General features: G+C 36.0%; 1 protein-coding gene across 6 annotated transcripts in view; it reads left to right on the top strand.

Annotated features, from left to right (window-relative positions):
- LOC150076140 (upstream stimulatory factor 2-like) overlaps positions 1–25,981 on the top strand; it is a 340,777-nt gene that overhangs the window by 280,005 nt on the left and 34,791 nt on the right. For all 6 annotated transcript variants that reach the window (XM_090387170.1, XM_090387166.1, XM_090387165.1 and 3 more), the window contains one exon: positions 4,662–4,756. In XM_090387170.1, the coding sequence (XP_090243296.1) occupies positions 4,662–4,756 (95 nt within the window). The remainder of the gene's footprint in view (positions 1–4,661; positions 4,757–25,981) is intronic.

Here is a 25,981-nt window from a genome sequence, read left to right as displayed (position 1 = left end):
ACAACCTGAATACTCTAAATCTTCAACTAGTGTTTAAACACCTTTGAACCAGCAGAACCACTCAAATGCCTGTGTCCTTTCCATAGTGTCATTACTGACAGCTGTTTTTAGTATTGCATGATGAGGCTGTTTACAGCAAAATTTGATGCAAACTCTATGCTAAATCATGTCGACCCCTTCACTAATTGCAAAATTTGCTTAAACAGTGGTTATACAACAATGCAGCATTCTATAATGGCAAAACTCATAGTGAAGCAATACAATACTCAGTGATGCCAAGCTGATTGCACGCTGTTCGCACATTTAGGTGCCAGTCTGGTTGCTTTCAGCTCATGCCTCATTAAGTCTGAACTTGAGAGACAGTAGACTGCTTGTAGGTTGGAATTCTTTTCAACATGGCAGGCAGAAATTTCTGACTCAGTTGGGAAACTGCTATTTATTTCAGCATTTCAAAGATAATAAAAATAGTGTGAATATCCACATCGTGGTCCTTTAGCAAGGACCCAAATGATATCATAAATGTGACCAGAACCTTTAGTGGGAAGTTACTGCATCACATTTATGATAAGTTGAAACCTTTACCCTTTCTCAGCAATTAAGGAGAAAAGGTAAAGGTTTCAACTTATGATGATTTAAAGATATTTTTGGGCTGTTTTTTATTTATAAAAAGTGACATTTGGGCAAACCCATTAATCATATTCCCAAAATATCCATTGGGATACTAAATTTATGCAACTGAATACAAATTCTGGAAATTTTTTAAATGACTCACTGTAAATTCCAAGCACATTAATACCATTAGGGAAACACTACACAAGAAGAACAGGAACTAAATTGTTTGATAGAACAAAATAAGGAAGAATGGACTAGATACAGTGTCTAGAGATGCAGGTTCATACTACAAGTATATGTCATACTGTAATGAGACAGAATGGGTTAGACTTGCAAAAGCTGTTTGAGAAGGCCTTCATGAAGAGAACAAGAAGTTCTATTTATGTATACTACCAAATTAAAATAAGATTATGTCAGATAGTCTCGTTACAAGATGAAAGCAATAGAATCATTGACAACCTTTTACATGCAGTTGTACAGTAATATCAGTAGTAACTTCAGTTGTTGGTAAAAAATCATTGATAACCTTTTACATGCAGTTGTGCAGTAATATCAGTAGTAGCTCCAGTTGTTGATAAAATCAAAAAGTGAAGCCATTGATTTTATCAACAACATCAGCTATCTTAGTCCATGTACACCGATGAGCCAAAACATTATGACCACCTACCTAATATGATGTTGGTCCTCACCGTGCAGCCAAAACAGCTCGTACCCGGCGAGGCATGGATGCTACAAGATTTCGAAAAGTGTCTTATGGTATCTAGTACCAACACGTAACCAGCAGATCATTTAACTCCTATAAGGTCCGTAGTTGAGATGCCACAGATCAGAGTTGCTGTTCCAACACAAACCACAGATGCTCAATGGGATTGATGTCTGGGGAATTTGAAGGCCGGGGCAATATCTGGAAGTATTCCTCATGTTCTGCGAACCAGTCTCGAATAATCCGGCAGTGTGGCATGGCACATTATCCTGCTGAAAGACGGCACTGCCAGAGGGGAAGACAGTTGCCATGAAAGGGTGTACTTGGTCAGCAATGATGTTTAGGTAGGTGGTAGATGCCAGAGTGCCTGGCACATGGATGATGAGAGTCAGGGTATCCCAGCAGAACATCACCGAAAGCATGACAGGTTTCGTCCCACGGTGCGTCCAGGTGCCATCACTTCCCCAGGTAAACAACACACACGTACCCAGCCATCCACATGGTGCAGCAGGAAACACAATTCATCAGACCTGACAACCTTCTTCCAATCACTCAAGGTTCAGTTTCGATGCTCGCATGCCTACTGTAGGCACTGTCGCCGGTGAACCATGGTTAGCCTGGGCACTCGGAGTGGCCTGTGGCTACGCAGTCCCATTTTCAGCAGGGTTCGATGTACAGTGTGTTGTGACACATTACTCCCGTCACCAGCAATCCAATTACCGGCGAGTTGCAGTACAATCACTCTTCTTTTGCCACATACCACCTGGGAGAGCCTTCGCTCACCTAGAGCATCGATGAGCCGTGGTTGTCCACCTCCTCGCCAGCGGTTTGTGGGTTTCCCCTCCTCGGACCTCTTTCGGTAGGTACTAACTGGCTGATCGTGAGCACCGCACCAGCCGTGTTGTTTCAGATGTGCTCTGACCCAGTCATCTGGCCATTATAATTTTTTTTTTTTTTTTTTTTCATTTTTCAAACTCACTTAAGTCCGCTGCCTTTCCCATCTGAAGAACAAGAGTAACACTGATTAACGGAGCTCAGTATCAGGTGTTTTTTATACTGTGTCCCGATTTGCATAACGACTCACTGGTCATAATGTTTTGGCTCATCAGTGTATGTGTCCATAATAATTCATGGGGAAAAAATCCCTCTCCTCCATTTGAGATTGGCTAAACCTGATTGAAAAGGCCTTTCTAACAATTAAGGCTTTAACAATTCTTCCAGTTTTCCAACAGGTTTTTCATACTTCTCAAAATGAGTAATACATGAAAAAATCACAATACTATCACAGATGATTAAACTGAAGCGGTTGATTTACAGAACCTATACTTTGTTGATCTTTACAAATGAAAGCACATTGCCTATCATTCCTACCTGCTCTTACTCCAACTCAGTGTTCTTGTTGTTGTAGTAGGGTTTTAGGAGCATTAGTGACTGAGGCTATATTGTTCCATATATACTGTCTGTGAATTACATGTGTTGTCTAGTTGATTTTCTGTTTGCTAGATAAAAAACCTATGTTTCTGGGAGGAAAAAACCATGCTCCCCTCACCTGAGACTAACTCAGCCACATTGTGAAAATCGCCCATAAAAATTTCTGACGTCACTGATGGGATTCAAACTCAGATCTTTTCCACCTGGTGAGGAGGGAGGACGGCGATTTTACCATCATGCTACCCACAAGAACGATAGGCGGTGAGCTAATAAAATCTAAGTAAAATTAAGTGATATAGTGATCATAGAGGAAAGGACTAGCAGAAAACTTACTGAGGTTTGGAAGAATGGGAAGGCTTGAATAGTTGATTGGATATACCCACCAGTTTTGAACAAGATAGTAAATGAGTGAATTACAGCAAATACACAAACAACTAGGCGTAATGAACAAGTTATGTGATTGGTTGTCTTAGGATAATAAATACTTCCATGGCCTTTTAACATTAGTTGCATTTGTAGCCATGGATTTTATTCTTGCCAACCCAAAATTATATTATCCCTGAAAAGCACCCTAAGTTACAGCATGATAGTTTTTTCCTTTGAAATGTTTTGATGGTATTGCATTTATCTTTAGATGGATGAAGGAGCCTTTGAATTGGAATATCACTATAGTTAACTATAAATGGTACCATTTAAAATGGAAGGAATCAATGAGGTATGTAATTAGAATGAACGAGTTTACTAGTGATGGTAATTTGGGTGGGGAGAACAAACAGTTGGATTTGATTGGGAATAGTAAGTGTGGATTTATAAAATAATATTAATGATGATGCAAATATTGATACCTCTCCAAAATGTATTACAGATAGAAAAAAATTCATTGTGCACCACTAGAGTAGCAAGACAAAGACAATTCAGTTAGTGTTTATATAATGGAGGTGGGATGGAATCACCCTTATTATGTATGTTAAATCATGTGTTTAAATATTCCCACAATTGATTGAATTTCATGCTTCTGATAGTTTTTGTTAGTGATTCATTGTTGCATCTTGAATGCGAATACTCATTATCACTTTTCTGTAATAGCACAGTTTTCACAAGTTATCTGATACTGAAGCTGCTATCAGAGAGTATACCTTAAGAAAAGTGAATAATCTGCCATAGAACTCTAATCCTAGTGCCTGCATCCTATTTTGAAATTTTAAAAACAGTTATGTGGAATATAAGCAAAAAGGCCTTTGCGCTCTGGATTCATATTAATATTAATAAATTATTGTGCCACAGAGCAAAAACGGAAAGAAAATGACAGGTTGCAGTTAAAAATACGTTTATTGTTACGTAAAAATACATTGATTTTAACACAACAGAAACAAAGCACAAGTAAATATGGTGAACTATACATGACTGCCATGGCACACACATAGTTCTATATTTTAGGTTAACTGTCACAACTGATGAAGGATGCTTTCCATTCCGAAATCTGTATTACTTTCCTGTATTGTTTTTACTTGTGCTTTGTTTTTGTTCATGTGAACATAAACATATTTTTACGTAATATTAAACGTATTTTTAAATGCAATCTGTCATTTTCTTTCTGTTTTCGCTCTGTGGCACAATAATTTATTAATATTAGTTATGTGGAATATCTTCAAATTATGAAACAAAGCATTACTGTGGTCCAAAAACTGAGACATTTAAATCATTTCTTAGAGAAGACTATGGAGGTTGCGAAAATAATCTCTCTTTCATCTTTATCATGTTAGAAAGATAACTTACATTTTATAAATATTTTTGATAAATTTAATTATAATATTCATTTAATTAAAATTAATTGCATTACAGATATTGAAAATAAAAATGTTTTGTATAAATTTTACTATTAAGTTTAAAAAGTGACTTATTCTATTTCCTTTAGTTGAAAGGAGAAGAAGAGATAAAATAAATAATTGGATTGTTAAATTATCAAAAATAGTTCCTGACTGTGCCTCAGATCACACAAAACAAGGACAGGTAATTCTATATTAACATTTTAATTTGGCATATACCCTCTCATTTTCTTGTTATATATTTTATTTGTATGATTATCACAAATTGTTTTATTCAGCAGGTATTAGCAATAATGCCAACTCAATACGCAACCAATGTCTCTGGCTTGCTTGCACCAAATAGCTTATATATATATATATATATATTATATGAATTGGTGTTTAATTCTTAAAAACCTAGGTGAATTGGTTGCTGCCAACACACCAAATTGTCAGTCAGCACCATTAGACCTGAAATGCATAAACGTTGAAAATGCACTCGCTACTCAAAAACAGATCCTAAATTATGAGGACCCTGCCCTAAGTTAAATTATCTTGTTATAATGTTTAATTGTTAACCATTGCAATAGCATTAATGAAACATATCAAGAGCACCAACCTAAAAATCAAAAACATAAATAAAGTGTTAATTCATTATAGTAATAGGAAACATAAAATATGAGATAATAAAGTGCACGCACACACTTTTTTAATGCATTTAATACTTCTTTGTTCTTCTTGCACTCACTCAACTTCAAACTGTTTGGAATTTGCCAGTGATGACTGGAAAAAGTTTTATGGATAGTTTTGCATAACCACAATGATGGGCTTTAGATTGCATACACTGTGTTTATAAAGTTGTTAAAAAAACTGTGTGCATACATTGGTTAGGTTTCCTGTTTGTAAAACAAAACCTGTAGTCAGGTCTGAAACCTAATTCACTCAGAATTAGGTTTCAGGAAACTTGCTTTTATACTAATAGCAGTAGCAGCAGTTACCATGTATGATTCTTCTAAACTAAAATGTTGATAGCATCTTAAAAAAAAAAGCTTCTTAAAACAACTGATTTATTCTCATATCATTCAGGGTGCTGTGAGTGTAGATTAGATGACTAAAGTAAGTAATTCAGAATAAGAAAATATACATTATTGGGGAAAATACCATGCAGAATGACTATAACAGAGCACAAAAAACATAGATGAATATACATTTTGTGCTGAGTAGAAGAGCCAAACCTGATTTCAAATATAATGTAATCTATTTTATTTATTACATAAATAGAATAGATTATATCACACAAAATGTGCAAAAATTCTACTTCAGTTCCACTGAAGTCGAATTTTTACATGTAGTTTATTAAAATTTTATAAGAAACTGTATTTGTTATAAATGAATTATGCTTTCAAAAATAATCTCTGAACAAATATTTTTACTTTTGCAGTACATATTTTGCAATTTTAAACTCTACAGTTAAGTAAAATAAGACAGAAATCGATCATTTCATCACAACTCATTAGAACAAAATTCAGTACAATTAAATGATTCATGGATTTGCTGTACTGGGATTTTATTCTGAAAAAACATGAAATTTTACAGATAGCGGCACTACTTCTGTCCTGGTCAAGAATTGTGTTTGCACACTTCCCAGGGCCACAAAACAAATCTGAAAAAACCTATATTTCAGATAATTTAAAACATTCAGTAGAATTTTTGTCATATCTCTAAAACTCACTCATTTAAATGTAAATATCATTGAGCAAAAGTTTATAGACTTCAAGAAACAAACCACTACTTTTCACGGACAAGAATAAATATATAATATTCATTGCACAATAAAATAAGCAATTTGACATGGCTTGCTTACAGTACTGTAAGATTGCAGGGGCATTTTAACATAGTAGTTGAAATACTAAATTAAAATACTTGCATTTGATTTTAGTCACAGAGAAACATTCTACCTTCACTGAAGAATTACAAGTACTTGGCACCAAGGCTTGGCTTATGTTAAACTTGAGATAAATACTGTTATCCACTGGTCTGCTTAAATTGCTAATATCTTTAAATTTTAGCATTATCTGAAAATTGTAAATTGTATAGCATTATCTGAATAGGTTAAAGTGTGCATTTAAAATATCTGAAACACTGCCAGGATGGCTGTTTCAAAGCTTGCTTGCTTCTCATCAGCTGGCAGGTGGTCCCATTTTAAAAACTTAAACAAAATACACTTAGACAAAATACATTATTCAGAGTGTGTGGCATACATTGCTAATAGAGGCCACTCACATCTGATGACAAGCCACTAAACTTTGAAACAGTGCCCTTGTGATGTCCCAGATTTTTAAATGTATAGTGGATTCACTTGTTTGGGTGATGCTATACAATTTAAAAAGATATTTAAAAAGAAGTTAGAGAGAACCATGGATAATGGTGTTTGCCTCAAGTTTACTTGCCTGAAGTCTTAACACCAAGTACCCAGATCCCAGCCTTCAGTGAGAGAGGAATGCTCTCAATGATTGAAATTAAATGCAGGTATTGTGCAAGGATTAATTTGCATGACCTGTTTAAATTCATATTTATTTTAGTAAATCTAGTAGTAGTAAAATTAAACTTAAACAAGCCTCTTGCTCTGGGATCCATAGTAAGTATAAGTATAAATATATATATACTCATACTTACTACTCGCCGTAGGAACTTAAATAGTAATGAAATTCCTGGTACATACAAGGTAGTAACTTTAATGGAACGCAGGTACGAATAAGGTAAACTAAATGAATAGAATAAATTAAATCAAGTAAAATAAAGTAAAGTAACCTTTGAGTCTGAGGGACTCTTCATTCATCAGTTTGAACATAAACATTAGTATGGAACAAAGAATGCCCAGACATGGTCATGTAAGGCAAACAAAGCGTGACACGAGTGCAAGCAACAATTACTGGTTAGAACTAGATGCTTGTAGCTATGAATGTAGGGCGTGCACATGGGGTGCGTGCCATCTCCATAATTGGATGTATGCATATGCTTCTGTTGTGGTTAAAAGTATTATGACAACCACATATATGGAATGATTCAAGCCATACTTGTTGATGGTAATTGTGCGAGTGGTCGACAGTTTTGATATTAGAAAGTATAAATATTGTTCTCTACCGGAGGAATGGAAATAGTAATGAAATTCCAGGTACAAAGCATGGGTCAAGATCACATCTATCTATCTAACTGTGGCTACCCTGCCTGTTCCCTGGACAAATGCGATCTGCAGGCCCCATGAGCTTGCCACACACTTCAGAGCCTCCCACAATGATGATGCGATCTCGAATGCCTTTATCCCTTATTACCCTGGTGTCTCACAATGCCTCTCTAAGATTCTACAGGCTCACCGGATAAAATGTTTACAGCTTACCAGTAAAAAACTGTGATCCTTTCTTTTGCGGCTAAAAACGCCCATCCCCTCCTTGTTATGCAGTGGCTCAACGTATCGCATTGCCTGCTGTGACTGTGGTAGTTGTGTTGGGGAATCCACCAGGAAGCTCCAACATCAGATCTCAGAACATGAGAGAGCCATACGATCTACCGATTCCGAGCACTCTGCGATCGCAGAGCACTACCGATCTTCTCAACATGATCTTGACCCATGCCGTAATATCGAAATTGTTGACCACCGCACAATTACCATCAACGAGTATGGCTCGAATCACTCCATATATCTGGTTGTCATAATACTCTTAACCGCAACAGAGGCATACGCACATATCCGATCGTGGAGGCAGTTATCCTGCAATGTGATAAACATTGGCACACACCCAATGTGTGCACCTTACATTTGCAGCTACGAGCATCTAGTTCTAACCAGTGATCGTTGCTTGCACTCGTGTCATTGCCTTACATGACCATGTCCAGACATTCTTTGTTTCATACTAACATTTATGTTCAAGCTGATGAAGTGTCCCTCAGACTCAAAAAACAGTATTTATACTTATACTTTCTAATAGTAGTACTATTGTTCACAAAGTGAAAGGTGTGCTATCAATTTAAAAAAAAAAAAAAAGTATCATTTGCTCTTTTTGCAGATCTCTGAATTTCTCAAGCTGTCACCTAAACTACCATGAAGACAACTATTCCAATGGTTAGCAACTCCGCTAGCTAAAGGAAAGCATTCTACAGTCATTTAATACTCTGAAAATTTAACCTTCATTCATTTTATTGGCTCCTTTAAGTCACCCAGTTACCAAGCTCTGTAGCCAGGGGTGTGTTGTCATTTTGTTAACATGAGCTCATTTGAAGAGAATTTCAGTTAAGGGTTAACCCCAATTAAAATATAGTAGTTTGTTAAATTTTATCTAAAGAATTTTCTTAACAGGTGACCTAGATAATCCCCCAGAATTTAAAAAGTGGCTCGCACCCAGTCCCCTTGTTAAATTTTGGTGGTGGATCATCTAAACAAGTACTTTGCTAAATCATTAGGTCCAGAATGTTCTTGTATCTACTACTTTTCATAATATTCTGATATAGATTGCAGTTATCTAGCTGATTAAAAATTTTGATTCCCATGGTTAGTTTCTCTTCCGGTTGTTCCAACCACTAAGAGACAGATTGAAATCTCTTCTAACCAAGCACGTATATTTATAGAGGCTTTTATCACATTCATGGTCTTCGGTCTGTAACATGCCCATACTCTTATTTTTTTCTCTGCTTCCTGCTACTTCACATCACACAGATTTGGTTTTGGAATGCTTTAATTCCATATGTGGGATAATTACATATCTAATTCCATTTATAATTGTGTGCGAGAGAGAGAGAGAGAGAGATTGATTTCCTAATGGTAACCACAAACACACAGGATTATTGAAATAAGGATAAGATAATTGAAACTTATAGTACTCTGTTGCTGTATACAGAATGAGAATTGAATTTCTGTAGATCACAATTTTCAGGAATTACATAAGAGGGAAATTTTATTCCGAAGAACTGAAATAAAATAAATAAACAAAGATGAAGAATTATATGAGGTTGCTGCTAAACTGTGAATGGACATTGACTAGCCGATGTGCATGTTCAAATTGTTTGGAAGAAAGAGGTGTAATTATAGATACTAATTCAGAATGGAAATATTTGTGTAAAAGGCATGCAGAAAAAACTGAATGCCCATGTAATAGGCAGTAGAGTTGAGTTTTTAAGAGAAGCACATTAATGCGTGTTCTCTTTTGGATAGAAACTAGTAGCTTTTTTGGATAGAAACTAGGTCACCTGGCAGATGACCCTTGAAAATAATGTTTCTGTTTTAGCCATTAATCCAGTGTTTCCCAACCTGTGTGCCACGGAAAATGCAAAAAGAAAAATAATAAAAAAAATAATAAATCCAAGTTTTATAATAAAAATTAATTCAAATAAAAAATTTGTTTATTTACGCTGCGCCGATCCGAGTTCCTTTTGGCAGTCATTGCGACGTCACGTTTAATTCCTAGTACTAGATCCCTTCACCTTTATTTACCTTTTGATTCTTAGTATTAGATCTGTTCACTTTTATTCACCTTTTGATTCCTAGTACTAGAATTGTTCACCTTTATTTGGCCATTCTTATCACTTGAAGGATTATCTCCCAGGCACCCCGCAGTGCATTTTTCAGTTGTATGTAATATATGTATATGTGTGTGTAAAGCATAGGACTGTGAATTAAATGTGCAACTTGTAAGCAGCATAGTAAGAAATTTCCTTTGTATTTTTATGTGTAAAATGTCATATTCAGTTAATTCGTATAGAACAAGTATTTTCAATTAACTGTATTAGTTTCTATAAGTAACTTTAATTTTTTATTAAATTATTAGCAATGAATAAATATTAAGTGAAAGAAAATCAGAAGAGGCAACTTGATAACGAGCTTGGAGAAAATTACAAAGACAAAAATGATCAGCCATCAAAATCAAAAAAGAAGAAAACGTTGTAAATATGATGATGATTATTTGGTGATGGGATTGTCTTATACTGGTACCCAAGATTGTCCTCAACCTTTTATGTGTGGTTGTGGTTTAAAATTGTCGAATGAATCAATGGTGCCGAGTAAATTGCAGCGGCATTTTTCTACAAAACACGAGAATTTATCATCCAAAACTGTAGAGTATTTTAAAAGACTGCAGGCCTCTACTAGAAAACAAGGTACAGAATTTTATAGTATGGCTAAAATATCTGATAAAGTGCAAGAAGCCAGCTATTTATTAGCTGAACTGCTGGCAAAAAAAAAAAAATCTCACCTGATTACAGAAAGTCTGATTTTACCAGCATGTCAGGTAATCGTGAAAAGTATTTTCTGAAAGGAAGCTGGGAAAAAAAAAATGATACCACTCTTGAACAGCACAATTAGAAGGCACATAAAAGAAATTTCCGATGATATTGAAGAACAAGTTGTTCAACATATTAATAATTTTGGGTGACTGTTTGCATTTCACATAGATAATTCTACAGATATTAGCAGGAAAGCCCAATTAATAGCATTTGTCAGGTTCATCAAAAATAGCACAATTATTAATCTTTTTTTTTTTGTGTAAAGAACAACCGGCCAAGATATTTTAGAAATAATGGATAATTATTTACAAAAGTGTGGTATATTATGGAAGTCGTATGTCGGCATTTGTACTGACGGTGCTCCTGCAATGACAGGAGTACTAAAAGGATTTGTGAACTTAGTAAAATGACACGATTCAAATATTATTACAACACAACGTTTTATACACAGAGAAGTTCTAGTAGTGAAGACAGTCTTGCCCGATTTAAAACTTGTACTTCATCAAGCAGTTAAAATGGTCAATTATATCAAAACTAGACCACAAAAAATACGTATTTTTGGAAAATTATGCGAGAAACTGGAGTCTGATCATTTTTCTTTAATGATGCATACAGAGGTTCAGTGGCTGTCAAAAGGAAATGTACTTGTGCGTATATACAAGTTGCGTGAGGAAATGCTCATTTTTTTCACTGGAGCAATCAGAATTTTGTGATTATTTAAGTACGAAATTTGGTGCTGTAAGTTAGCTTTTCTAGCAGATTTATTCGCTCAGCTTAATAAATTAAATATTAGTATGCAAGGCCCAGAGGAAAATTTACTCACTTTTACTGACAAGTTGTTCACCTTTAAAGAAAAGTTGAGTATATGGAAAAAATATGTAAATGAAAAAAATATACATATTTACTGCCAAAACGAATTATACTAAAATAATTAATTAGTTTAAAAATGGAAGAATTACCTCTATGGTATCTTACAGAACACTTTGGTGCTGATACTCACTGTAGTTGAATAACTATACAAATCGATTAATTGTATTCCACTCTCTCATAGACAAGATCAGTGATCCAATGCACCACGGAATCGGAAACCCATGGACCCCAAACCCGACCCCAAAATACATCGAACCACCACCACAATCTTGAATGAGAGAATACAAAACATCCGTATTTTTAAAACAATTTAACTGCTAATGGGACCAAATAAGTACATAGTGAATGGGCCCCGAGTGCCAAGCGATAGTGACAAGCAATTTTCTCAGTGATTTATAGAGTGCCCTTATTAAAGAAAAAGTTTTATTTGTTTTGTAGTGTCTTTTTCTATTTCATTTACTTCCAGTGGTTCTGTGCTTAAAGTATTAAGTAAAAACAGAGAAGGAAAACAACCTTTCTTTATTTAGTATATATATTTTACTAATAACAAACAACTAACTTCAACTGCTTGGTCACTGGTGGCACCACTCCTGCCTCCACGTGGCAGGGCCGGTAACCTGGGGGATAAGACAACCCCCGGGGCTAAAAGGAGCAGAGATGGCAACAAGTGATTTTCCACACTTAGAGCCGAAGAGCTCTCAATTAAATGACACACATGACACTGACCATGACTCCTCTATCTCAAAGAGAATGAAGAAAGACACTGGCAGACAGGAATTACCAGCCTTCCTGATTATACATTCTCTGTCAACGCAACCTGTCGGCAAGCTCTCCCCCTTCACCATTCAGAGATGCCTCGAACATGCTGCATGTTCACCAAAAATGGTGAAACGTCTTCAATCCGGAGATTTGTTAATAGAGACCACCAATTCTAGACACTCTGAGCTACTACTACATCTGATATCCTTGAGTAGAATCCCAGTTCAAATCACACCACACACCACCCTCAATTCTTCAAAGGGAGTGATCACTGAATGGGATTTATTGAATGTCCTCGAAGATGAAATAGTTCAAGAACTTAAAGAACAAAACGTCACTCAAGCAAAAAGGATCATGATCCGAAAAGATGGCAATTTAGTCCCTACCCGGAGTATAATTTTAACATTAAAAAGAAAACAAGTAAAATTCAGTTCTCCAAACCTACCATCTTCAGTCAAGGCAGGATATTTAAACTGTCACGTTCAGCCCTATATCCCGAACCCTCTAAGATGTTTTAAATGCCAGAAATTTGGCCATTCCCAGATAGCATGCCGTGGAGATGCAACTTGTGCAAACTGTGGGTGTAAAACTCATACACAAACAGAATGTAAGGCACCAACTCCACAGTGTCCAAATTGCAAAGGCAACCATCCCACTTATTCCAAAGGCTGCGACCTCTGGAAGTTGGGAAAAAAAATACAAAAATATAAAATTGAAAATAAGGTTTCCTATCAAGAGGCAAGAAAACAAGTAAAATTATGTATGCCAAAACACACCTATGCTTCTGCTACTCACAGTCACCAATCAGTACATGTCAGACTGAAGTGACCATTCCTCCAGACACATCGATCTCCAACTGGGCTCGGGGTTAGTCCTCTCGGTCGAACATCCATCTCTACCAAACGTAGTAGACCAATGCAGTAATACACCACTAACAGTTCCATCCCAGAGACCTCCCTGTTGTCAAGCAGTAGATAATTTACAGAAATCAAATCCTGTTAAGGCAAAGCAATCTCATATATCAAGCATGGACACAGATGACATAACTAACCAAGATCTGCTTGAAATACATGCAAATGAAGATATGGAAGAAAGCCATGACTCAGAACGCCATAATTTTTCAAGAAAAGAAAAATCAAAACTCGAAAGAGGTAAACAAGCCACCCACAAAAAACAGACAGACTCAAATTCCACCCACAGAACTAAATAATGCAACAGATCATACAGTGGAATTGCAAAGGTTTTCGCAGCAGTATTGACGATATTTATGAATTAATTCTGATTGGTCCACTTGACATCGATGGTTCGAGTGTTGATGATCCTGCTCAGATAGCAAACAAACTGAATGAGTATTTTGCATCTACATTCACACATGAGGAATTATTAAGGTTTGAAAATGGCAGAAGGTTATCAAATTGTAGCAGGATACTTAATGATTTTGTAATAACTGAAAGCAAAGTGGAGGAGAAATTGTTGAAGTTAAACATAAGAAAAGCACCTGGGGTGGATGGGATCTATCCAGTTATATTGAAGGAGGCGGTAAAGCAACTAAGCAAACCCTTAGCCATAATTATGAGAGCGTCCTTGGACTCAGGGGAGGTTCCCACGGACTGGAGATGTGCAAATGTATCCCCAATTCACAAAGGGGGATCGAAGGGTGACACAAGTAATTACAGACCAGTTAGTTTAACTTCTGTTCCGGGTAAAATAATGGAGTCACTGGTTAAAGATGCATTGCAGGATCATCTAGACAAGACTGCAGCAATAATTCAGACACAGCATGGGTTTGTTAAGGGAAAGTCTTGTCTGACAAATTTGATAGGATATTATGATGTGGTTACAAAGGAACTAGATGCAAAAAATTATTTTGATATCATATATTTGGATTTCAAGAAAGCTTTTGACACTGTTGCGCATGGAAGACTATTGTACAAATTGGAGCAGAATGGTATTAAGGGTAAGTTGCTACAATGGATAAAGGGATGGTTAAGTGGGAGAAGACAGAGGGTGGTAATCAATGAGTGCTGCTCTTCTTGGACTAATGTTATTAGTGGAGTCCCACAGGGTTCGGTGTTAGGTCCACTGTTGTTTTGTATATTTATCAATGATATTGATGAAGGTATATCAGGCTTAATGTCGAAGTTTGCAGATGATACAAAGGTTGGCAGGGTTGTTAATGACAGTAATGGCAGTGTGCTACTGCAACAGGATCTAGATAATTTGGGCAGATGGGCTAAGAAGTGGCAACTGAAGTTTCACCTTGACAAATGCAAAGTACTGCATATGGGTAGAAGTAACCCCAGAGAAACGTACCAACTGTGTGGTACTACACTTAAGGTGGTAGAAAATGAAAAAGACCTTGGAGTAATTGTGCAGTCAGGTATGAAGTTTTCTGAGCAATGCAGACAGGCTGCCAGGGCAGGTCATGGGGTTTTGTCAATGATATATAGGAATTTTGCTAGCAGGGAAAAGGAGGTGATTATCCCTCTGTAAAAGGCAATGGTCAGGCCACGTCTTGAGTACTGCGTACAGGTCTGGAGGCCTCATTTTAAGAAGGATGTAGATTTACTTGAGCGTGTACAGAGAAGGGCAACAAGATTGGTGAGGGGAATGAAGGGATCCTCTTACCAAGAGAGGCTTAAGTTCTGCAAATTGCAGTGGCTGGAGACTAGGCACCTGCTCGGTGATCTGATTGAGGTGTATAAGGCCTTGAATGGGTTGAGCACACTGAATTCTGATGTGCGGAAATTTGCCTTTAGCCAGCGGGTGGTTAATTGCTGGAACAAACTTCCACGTGTCGTTGTGGAAGTTGATAGGTTGAATAAATTTAAGGAGGAACTGGACAGGCATTTGGAGGGAATGGTGTGTTTTTTTTTTTTTGTTTTTTTTTTGGCTGATGCTGCATAAGCTCATACACTTGCTTTCTTGCATCAAATGCCACCACTACTACTACTAATTCACCATTTCAAACCTGCTGCTATGTGCTTACAAGAAACAAATTTAACACCAAAAATCTTCCTTTTAGTCAAAAATTATACCATCTTCAGAAAAGATCGATCTGAAACTAACAGCCCTCATGGAGGAGTAGCTGTACTTGTGAAATCAAGAGTCCCTTCCAGGAACATTCCTTTGAAAACACCATTAGAAGCTGTTGCTACACGTATAGTTATCAGTATCACATTGACAGTGGTCTCGATATATCTTCAACCAAACCATCCATGCACATTTCAGGATCTGGAAAACCTTATTTCTCAATTACCATCTCCGATCTGTCTATTAGGCGATTTTAATGGACATCATCCATTGTGGGGTTCACCGGTCTCAGATGGACATGGCAAACTTATTGAAATGCTACTTGATAGAGATAATCTGACACTGTTGAACACTGGCTTACCCACCTACATCCATTTTCCTACTGGGTCAAGCACTGCTATCGATCTCTCAATCTGCTCTCCGATCCTGTTCCCAACCATAGTGGACAGTACACGACAATCCTCTAAACAGTGATCACTTTCCGCTGATTTGTAGCATTCAAACCACCCATTTCAAACAAACACAAACAAAAACTCAATGGAAATTTTCCAAAGCAAACTGGACAAAATTTACCAATTATGTATCTTTTGATGAGGATATCACTACATCTTTTCCTATTGACGCTGCCACCGAATATATTACAAAGCAGATACTAACAGCTGCAACAGCCGCCATCCCAAAGTCTCAAATAAGAAACCATCAGCATACCAAACACTGGTGGAATGGTGATTGCAATAAAGCGAAAAAGGAAAAAAAATACATCATGGAATACCTTCAACAAATATCCCACCACTGCCAACCTTATTATCTACAAGAAACTGAGAGCCAAAGCTCGTTTCATCTGGCGAAAGGCCAAAAAAGATTCATGGGTAAAATTCGCCTCCTCAATCAACAAAGATACTGATACCCGAATAATCTGGGAAAAAATAAAGAAGCTAAGTGGAAAATATCATGTATCACCTTCTCCTATTATTAACTGGAATGGAAAGATCTCCTTTCTGGAGAGATTGCCAATGCCTTAGGAACTGTGTTCTGTGAATTATCTGCCTCAAGCGCATATCAACAGTCTTTCCAAAAAAATTAAAGCCGGAAATGAGAAAAGGAAACTGAACTTCAAAGCTACATGCCATTTACCCTATAACCAACCATTAACAATATCTGAACTGAAAGAAGCTATGTATACCTCAAGAAACAGTGCTCCTGGCCCTGACGGAATTTACTATATAATGCTTCAACATCTCAATCAGAAATCACTATCTTTATTGCTTAAACTTTACAATCAGATATTCTCAGAACATATATTCCCGACCTCCTGGCAACATCCTTATATAATAGCTATACCGAAACCTGGAAAAGATCACTCGATTCCACACAATTAAAGACCAATTTCTCTTACCAGCTGCTTGAGTAAGACTTTGGAAAAAATGGTTCACCATTGTCTCACATGATATCTTGAATCCCAAAACATAATCATTAATAATCAGTTTGGTTTTCGAAAGAATAGATCATCCCTAGACCTCATGACAAAAGCTGAATCAATCATAAGGAATGCATTCATTAGAAATCAACATCTCGTCATGATATGCCTAGATATAGAGAAGGCTTTTGATACCACATGGCGATACGGCATCCTAAGAGATCTCCATTCTATTCATATGAGAGGGCACTTACCATATTTTATTCAAAGCTTTCTTCGACACAGGTCTTTCCAAGTTAAGTACCGGCAGGTTTTATCTCAAACATATATACAAGAAGAAGGAGTCCCACAGGGCTTTGTTCTTAGGGCCACTCTGTTCTCACTACGAATAAACAATATTACAAACTGCATTCCAAACACCGTTGACGCATATCCCTATGCAGATGACCTTACCATATCCTGCCATTCCCAGAATATGAACTATATCGAGAGGCATCTACAAATATCCATAAACAACATTGAATTACGGATGGCACAAAATGGATACAGACTGTCAAGCCACAAATCAACAGCCATACATTTCTGCACAAAGCACAGAATGCATCCTGAACCTGAGTTGCACTTGGCCAATCACCCTATACCAATCGTGAACAGTATTCGTCTCCTAGGGCTAATTTTTGATAAGAAATTAAATTTCCAGGAGCACATAAAATATCTAAGAACCTCTTGCGCAAGGAAAATGAATATACTCCGGGTAATCTCCAGTACATCTCGGGGTGCAGATGATCTCGGCTAGACTACAGAGCACCTGTTTATGACACAGCTAGGAAAAGCACCTTAGCGCGTCTTGCGCCCATCCAACATTCGTCTCTTAGGATAGCCCTAGGTGCATACAGAACATCACCGGTTCAAAGTCTTTATGTTGAGGCTCACGAACCTCCACTTAGCATCAGAAGAAAAATGTTGCTGATGAATTACTCAGCTAAAATTAAAAGCCTGCCTACTCATCCTGTTTGGCCGCTCCTGCATGATCCTCTTTGGAAAACCCACTATACAAATAAACCCAGAACAATTCAGCCTGCTGGTATCAGACTGCAGATTCTAGCTGAAAGCTGGAACATCCAATTTGATAATATCCTCAGAGAATCAAAAGATCCAGATCCCCCGTGGTCTACTCTCACACTTTCTTCTCATGAATAACTTGAGCAATGGGGTAAAAGTTCCATAGCAAAGATTAACATCCAACAACTACATTATGCTCATACACAAAAGTACCCCGAATTCAACAAGACCTATACTGATGGTTCAAAGTCTGACAATCAAGTGGGTGCTGCAGCTGCTGTCTTCCCTAATTCAACTATCTCATTTTCACTTCCAGTCGAATGTAGCAGTTATGCCGCTGAGCTTCATGCCATTAAGCTTGCTCTGAAAAATATCTCACTGCTGGCAATAAATAAAAGTATAATATATACTGATTCACAAAGTGCTATTTTAGCTATTTGAAAGGCATTTCCTCACCTACCAGTCCTTTATTAAAACTCATAAAACATAAGCTATGCAGCTTCATGAGCATAAGCAAACTGTTATCTTTTCTTGAGTCCCAGGCCACAGTGGTATTCCAGGAAATGAATGTGCAGATGATGCTGCAAAGCATCCTTCTAATATAGCCTCAACAAATGATCTAGTCCCATATCCTGATTATAGACACAAAATACAGAGAACATACATGGAACAATGGACACTGCTGTGGAAAATGCAAACAAATAACAAGCTATTTCAAATAAAATCTGAACCACAATTATGGACTTCTAGCTTTTGTAAAAATAGAAAAGAAGAAGTAATCTTAGCCAGAATCCGAATAGGTCACACTCACCTCACACATCTCTATCTGCTTACAGGGAATGATCCTCCTCAATGTGCAGACTGCTCGCAGCCACTTACAGTAAAACATATACTTGTCGAATATAGCTTGTTTAACAACGCCCGACGAATGGCTTTTAGTTCCATCTCAGATCTGCAACAACCTCTGTCTCTCAATAGCATCATAGGTAAAGAAGCAAATCTCTCTGAATTATTTCTCTATTTAAACAAATTCACGCGTATGATCATTTTTAACTGCTGTACAAGCAGTTCCCGTATGTAAAGTCAATTGATTTGGGAGGTGCAATATGGCCTAAGTTGCCCTTGCACCAAAAAAACACCACAACAACAACAACAACAACATAGTGAATGTATACTTTTAATACTTTAAAACTAATATTATTAAACAAAAAAACACCACAACAACAACAACAACAACATAGTGAATGTATACTTTTAATACTTTAAAACTAATATTATTAAAACATAAAAACATTAAGAATCCTCTGAAATATTAATAGGCTAAGGAATTTTGCTACTAATGTTTTTATGTTTTAATAATATTAGTTTTAAAGTATTAAAAGTATACATTCACTATGTATTTATTTGGTCCCATTAGCAGTTAAATTGTTTTAAAAATACAGACGTTTTGTATTCTCTCATTCAAGATTGTGGTGGTGGTTCGGTGTATTTTGGGGTCAGGTTTGGGGTCCGTGGGGTCCCAATTCCGTGGTGCATTGGATCACTGATCTTGTCTATAAGAGAGTGGAATACAATTAATCGATTTGTATAGTTATTCAATTACAGTGAGTATCAGCACCAAAGTGTTCTGCAAGACACCATAGAGATAATTCTTCCATTTTTAAACTAATTTACTTATAACGTAGAATTTATCGAGCCATTGCTGCTCTGTTATCCATTAATAAAATAATTAATGTAATAAGCGAAACATTTTTTTCATGGGTTTCATAAGAAATTCTGTTCAAGAACCAATCAAGTGACCCACAACTATCTTTGCAACTGCTGCCACTCCCCGACTTACGTAAGGGTTGCGTTCCGCGGAACTCTGCATAAGTCGAGTTTTACATAAGTCGGAATTTCCATAAATGCTTGTGCAGCACTCGCAACTATGCTTGCTGAATTTGATTGAAGCAAAAAAGAAATGTTTGACGAACATGTAAATAGAATTATTTATTCAATTTTTTTAAACACATGCATAGGAAAAATTACAAAAGTGTGCAATTACAGAAATTTCAAAATTACAGAATTACAAAAAAAAAAAAAGGGAGGGGATAGGCATAATGTCAGCTAGTTTTACCTTTCGAACATCGTTGCCAGCTGATAAGTACACCACTGCAGGGGTTGAGGGCTGTGGAAATTTAGAAGGGATTTTTTCGAACACATCACAAAATTTCTCTGCTGCTACAGAATTGCCACTGGCGACTTCACCACATACTTTAATATTGTTGAAACCAGCGCAATGCTTGAAACCATTAAACCACCCATTGCTTGTCACGAACTTGGTTTGGAGTTTGCTGTACTTATATCCTTAATATCTTCATAAATACTTGTTGCTTGAATGGTCATTAGACTCAGGGGCACTCGCTTCTGAATCTGATTTTCCATCCTTATTAATAGCTGTTCCACCTTCGATATAGCATGTGAACGCTGTTTTGTGATGATTGTTGATCTTAAATGCATTGATCCTTCAAATGTTCTTTTATACATGCAGTGTCCTTTAAAATAGTATTCTCTGTTGAAGCAGCAAGACCTAATTCCCATGCAATAGATGACAAACTTTGTCCTGCTTCTTACTTAATCATTTTCATCTTTGTTTCTAAATCAGTTTTGTTTCCTAGCACTGCCACCACTTGCACTTTCTGTTGGTCGCTTTCCCTTCATCATTGTAATAAGTAAATAGGAATGAAGAGATTATGAAAATTTATTTGTTTCTTATTTGATTGTAGATTTCAGTGAAGGGGGAATACATTTCACCATAATAACATAAAAACCCAGAGAATTCCAGTTATCGGGATTATCGCAAATGCAGTAAGATTGAGTTTACTACCTGTTTATAATATATTGCACTAACGGAAAAGCCCAATAATCCAGAAAGTACAGATTGTTTTTATTGTTTTATGGCCGTGACCTCCAGAAATGTTCTTTAGAAAAATATAAACAAAGCCATTCAAAATTGTTTCTTATAACGGAACACATGATAATGATGAAAGGGTAGTGCTCCATTATAAAAAGGACCTTTTAGAGCGATAATTAGTTATATTATTGTTAGCTTAGTTATATAGCAAAAATTTCAACTTCCGAAGTTTTGGAACGAATTACCAAAAAACAATGTGTTATTGGGCTCACATTTCAACGTTTTCACAATATTTTCATATTTATTCCTACGGGATGCAAAATGCATTTCCATGATTTTTTTAAATTTACACTTGCCAGCAAAAACTTATGTAAAGGCGAGTATTGCGTAAGTTGAGGAGTGCCTGTATTTAGCCTTTTGCTTGACAAGTGTCATGGTACTGGACAAGCACAGATACTATTTATTGTTTCAGATTACTTGTTTTTCTTCTCCAGCTAGATCAGTAAATATTTACAGTCTTACCATAGTTGTTTTTGAAAAATTTATTACTGTTTTGACATATTAAGAGAGGAGAGCAAAACCAAATATTCTCTTATGATGGCTAGTACACTGTGAAAGGCACCACTTTTGAAATAAACCCAAAAGTGGAAATAACTAATAGTACTCAGTGTATAAATGTTTTAATTTTTTTAATAATATTTATGTACATAAAAGCAGAAATACATGCACATGCATATATTTGAACTTTTGCACATATAATGGGCTCTTACTGAAAATGGAAGAGAATAAGAGGCTGATGTTTTAGTTTTATGCATATTTTTTTTTTTTTTTTTTCCAGTAGAAAGTATTTTATTATTTTTTGAAAATAAAAGGTGTAAAATACAGAGGATGTTCTAAAATTTTCAATTTTTTTATTAAAATTTAAAAAGTACATACATAATACTTCAGTCTATTAAAAAAAACCATGAAATATTGGCATTATTCAGGCAGAAATTTAAAAAAAAACTCGAAAAATTTTCCAGAAATTAAAAAGAAAGTCGGGCACCTGTCAGGTGATTCACCACCATTTTTGCTACACTTTAGGGTGCCAATTAATCCACAATACTTGGTACTGTGAGTCAGTTGGAAAGAATAAGATTACTATTCATTTTGGGAATGAATTTCTAGGTTTAAGCAGATTTTTATAGAGGAAAAATACTGCTAGATATTCCTCTAGCAGTGTTTTTCCAATATCTAGCAAACATTGCTAGATATTCATTTTTGAATTCTCAAGAGAGTTCAAAAAGGCAACACAAGACAAGTAGAGGAATACATCAGAACTTGGATATCTTGGCATTAGAATATTCAGGATTTTTCTAATCTTTTTCTTTTAGAAACCTATGGGAGGCAACAGGTGGGTTGTGTTTGGTAGATAATTCAGTGATTTGCCAAGATCATCAATGCAATAGAAAAAAAAGTAAGATGCTTATAAGTCAGCATTATCTTTAGGCAAAGCGAAGATTCAGTAGAACTGTCTGGATGCAGTATGGAAATTTCTTTGATAAGAGACCAGAATGTTTGCATACCATTTGGGGATTCAAGTTTCCAACTCTTGATATTCCAATACAAAATATATTTTGGTGACTCAATCTGAGCAAGTATTAGGATCAGAAGAATTCAAACAGTAATCCAACCAAAGAAAAGAAGAATGTAAATCACACAAATCATCCCATTTTGCATTGTTATAATTTCAAGCACAACAAGACTGAGAATCTTGTATTGTTTGACATTAGAGACTGAGGATGGCCATGAGAGAGAGAGAGAGAGGCTCCATCACCAAGTTGTCATCTGAGATACCCAGCGAGCAACCAACATTAACCTGTATACTTTGAATGGTTCTTGAGGAAAAGAACAAGAGTATTAGGTTTGTAGTTAGAATTGTCTGGTATTCTAGTAGGTAAAAGTTGCATAAAGTCATTAATAATGACAAAATCTTGAATATCTCTATTGGCTGGGTTCAAAACTAGAAAATTGTGAAACATGTGGTTAAAATAACATTAAAATCACTGGTACTACAAACAAATTTTCAATATCAAAATGGAAACTTTTTGCTGATGGCCTTAAAGTTTACATAGTTATTGACTATCTCTGCAGCTCACATTTTACCAGTTCTAGTCTTGACTTAATCTTATATTGGATCAGTGCTTTGTCTGTTTTTCTCTGAGACATCAGCTAAAGCCTTTAGTATTTAGGAATTTTTATGTTGCTCAGGAACAGATCAGAGTAGTTGATCAGTTCAGTACACAATGTTATATGATCTTTATCCACTTGTTCATAATAAATACCATTGTACCTAAGGTTTTTCATCTTCTTGGTCTCATTAAACACATTAACTAGGCTTTCAGTAGCGAGTCTGCCTTTGTTCCCTTTTTAACCATTTTGTGAGTGAGTTTCCAGATGGAGGAAAATTAGTCAGAGCGATTTTTTTCAAGGAATTTTGGAGTTTTGAAAAAATACAGTAGATACTCAAGGATATAAATTGAGGAATTTTGTATGTTTTTGAAATTACAAGGTACAGAGTGGTGGGGAGGGATCATCTTATATGAGTCATGTCAGATTTCCACAAAGAAAAATATATGCTAATAACTTAAAATAATTTTTTGATGTTACCATAAAAAATCCATCTTGTTCTCAATTCTTTAGAGTTATAATGCGATGCATAGATTATTGTATATGTATTCACTACTTATTTTTGTTGCACTGTAGTTGTAAATGATATTAAAGTGCCTTTGTTTTACATCAAAAGTGCAGGTGATAGTATTGGTAATTGTGTAAAACCAGTTTTATTAATTCTTCCATGAAAAGTGCAAGTATGGCTGGCTGAAATAATTCAAAACTTCGTGTTATTCAAAGCTGTCTTTCAAATTGAAAATAGTAATTTTTCAGAAGCCACAAATAATATCATCGGGGGGAGGCAAGCAAAGACATTATGAGAAGACTTTGGCTAAGAATGCAAAGGAAAGTAGCAAGGAACTCTATGCTTATGTTAATACTAGTCAGAAAGGAATTAGCAACATTTGCCCACTAGATATGAACGGCATAACTATTAATGATCTTGAACAGGTTGCTGACAAACTAAATAAGTATTTGGCATCTGCATTAACACATGAAGAAGTTTTTAGGAATAGGAATACCAGAAGTATACCAATCTATAATTGGGTGCTAAATGATTTTGTTATAACTGAAAAGAAAGGGGAAGAGAAATTGCTAAAGCTAAAAGTAAATCAGTCACTGGGACTAATAGGATCTATTTGGTTGTATTAAAAGAAGCAGCAAAGGGGGAAAGCAAACTCTTGTCCATATTTATGAGAACCTTCTTGGATTCAGGGAAGGTTCCTATAGATTAGAGGTGTGCAAATGTCTCTCTTGTTCACAAAGGGGATCAAAGAGTGACACAACCAATTTATAGGCCTGTAAGCTTGACTTTTGTTCTAGGAAAAATAATGGAATCAGTGGTTAAAGAAGTATTGCAGGATTGTCTTAACAGGAATAGAATTATATGAAAGTTAATGATTGGGTTTGTTCAGGAGAAATCCTTTGTGACTAATCTGATTAGTTACTGTGGCACAGTAACAAAGGGACTGAATGCAAACAATAACTTAACAGTAAAGCTTTTGATACTTCCACATGAAAGACTATTGTACAGATTGGAGCTGTATGGCATTAGGGATAAGTTACTGCTATGGATAAAGGGATGATCAAGTGGGAGAAGACAAAGGGTAGTTATAAATGGGCACTGCTCTTCTTGGATTAATATTATTAGTAGAGTCCCTCCTGGGCCCTTACTATTTACAATATTTATTGATGATGCCATATTAAGCTTATTGAATGAATATGTAGATACAAAATGTTGGCAGGGTGGTTAATGACAGGAATCAAGGCATACTACCAGGGCAAGACCTAGTAAAATTAGGCATATGGGCTGAGAAGCAGAAATTGAAGTTTAATATTGGTAAATGCAGGGTACTGCATATGGGCACCAGAAGTCCCAGAATAACATACCAAATAGGTACTACCACACTTAAGATTGTCCAGAACAAAAGAGACCTAGGGATAATTGTACAGTTCAACTTGAAATTTTCTGAGTAGTGCGTAATCTGCTAGAAGAGCTCATTGGGTTCTGCTGATGATATACAGCAGGGGTCAGCCACATGCAGCTCTTTGAACATGTAACTGCAACTCTTTAACTTCTAGCCCACATGTACGACAAGCGAAGCATTTCTGCGAGCAAATATTTTTGAACATGAACTATATTAAAAATAAATCAAGAAACCATCTAAACAATGCGAGTCTTTCAGCATGTTTAAAGATGAAAATTACGGCATACTCGCCTGATTTTGAGAGATCGCTCAAGAAGTTCAGCAGCAAAAGTCACATTAATTCATATCTAATTGGATGTTTGTTGCATTTTTTCAGTATTAATAAATAATATTTCAAAAGAAATATATTTTTTTTTCAATAAAACACCTTCCCACTCTATTCCATTTCTTAAAAACTCTCCCCTCCCCATCCCAGCTTGAGCTGAGGTGCAGCTCTTCGGATTATTTTTTTTAATTAGATAAAAATGGCTTTTCACTCAAAAAAGGTTGCCGACCCCTGATATACAGGAACTTTGTCGGCAAGAACAAGGAGGGGATTATCTCGTTGTTCACTGCATCTTTTTCAGTTCTGCAAATTTCAGCACTTGAAACTAAGCATGTGCAAAGAGACCTGATGAAAGTGTTTAAGGCTTTAAATGGATTGAGTAAACTTAATGAGTAAACTCAAACAGTTGTTTATTCATTTAATATTATTAAAGTAAGTAATTTTTAATGTATTTTATAAATTCTTTGATTTTATAAAATACATTACAAATTGTCTACTTTTACTACAGTAGTTTCTCAAGTAATTTTTTTAAGTATTTGTCAGAAATTGTGTCTGAACCTCTCAGTTGATCTGCCACTATCTTGCACCTATTTGGCTTTTTTGTTTGATGAGTAGCATGATACCTGAGAAGCGCTGACACTGTTTTTTTACAGTTTCATGTTACTTATTTTTATTTTCATTAGTTAAATAAACATCTACAGTCTTACTCTAGTTGTTTT

This window comes from Mastigoproctus giganteus, chromosome 13 (genome assembly GCF_048544385.1).
Source record: "Mastigoproctus giganteus isolate SK-2022 chromosome 13, ASM4854438v1, whole genome shotgun sequence".
In the NCBI taxonomy this organism is placed as follows: domain Eukaryota; kingdom Metazoa; phylum Arthropoda; class Arachnida; order Uropygi; family Thelyphonidae; genus Mastigoproctus; species Mastigoproctus giganteus.
The sequence above is the reverse complement of the archived record's forward strand: the minus strand, read 5'-3'. Positions and strand labels throughout refer to the sequence as shown.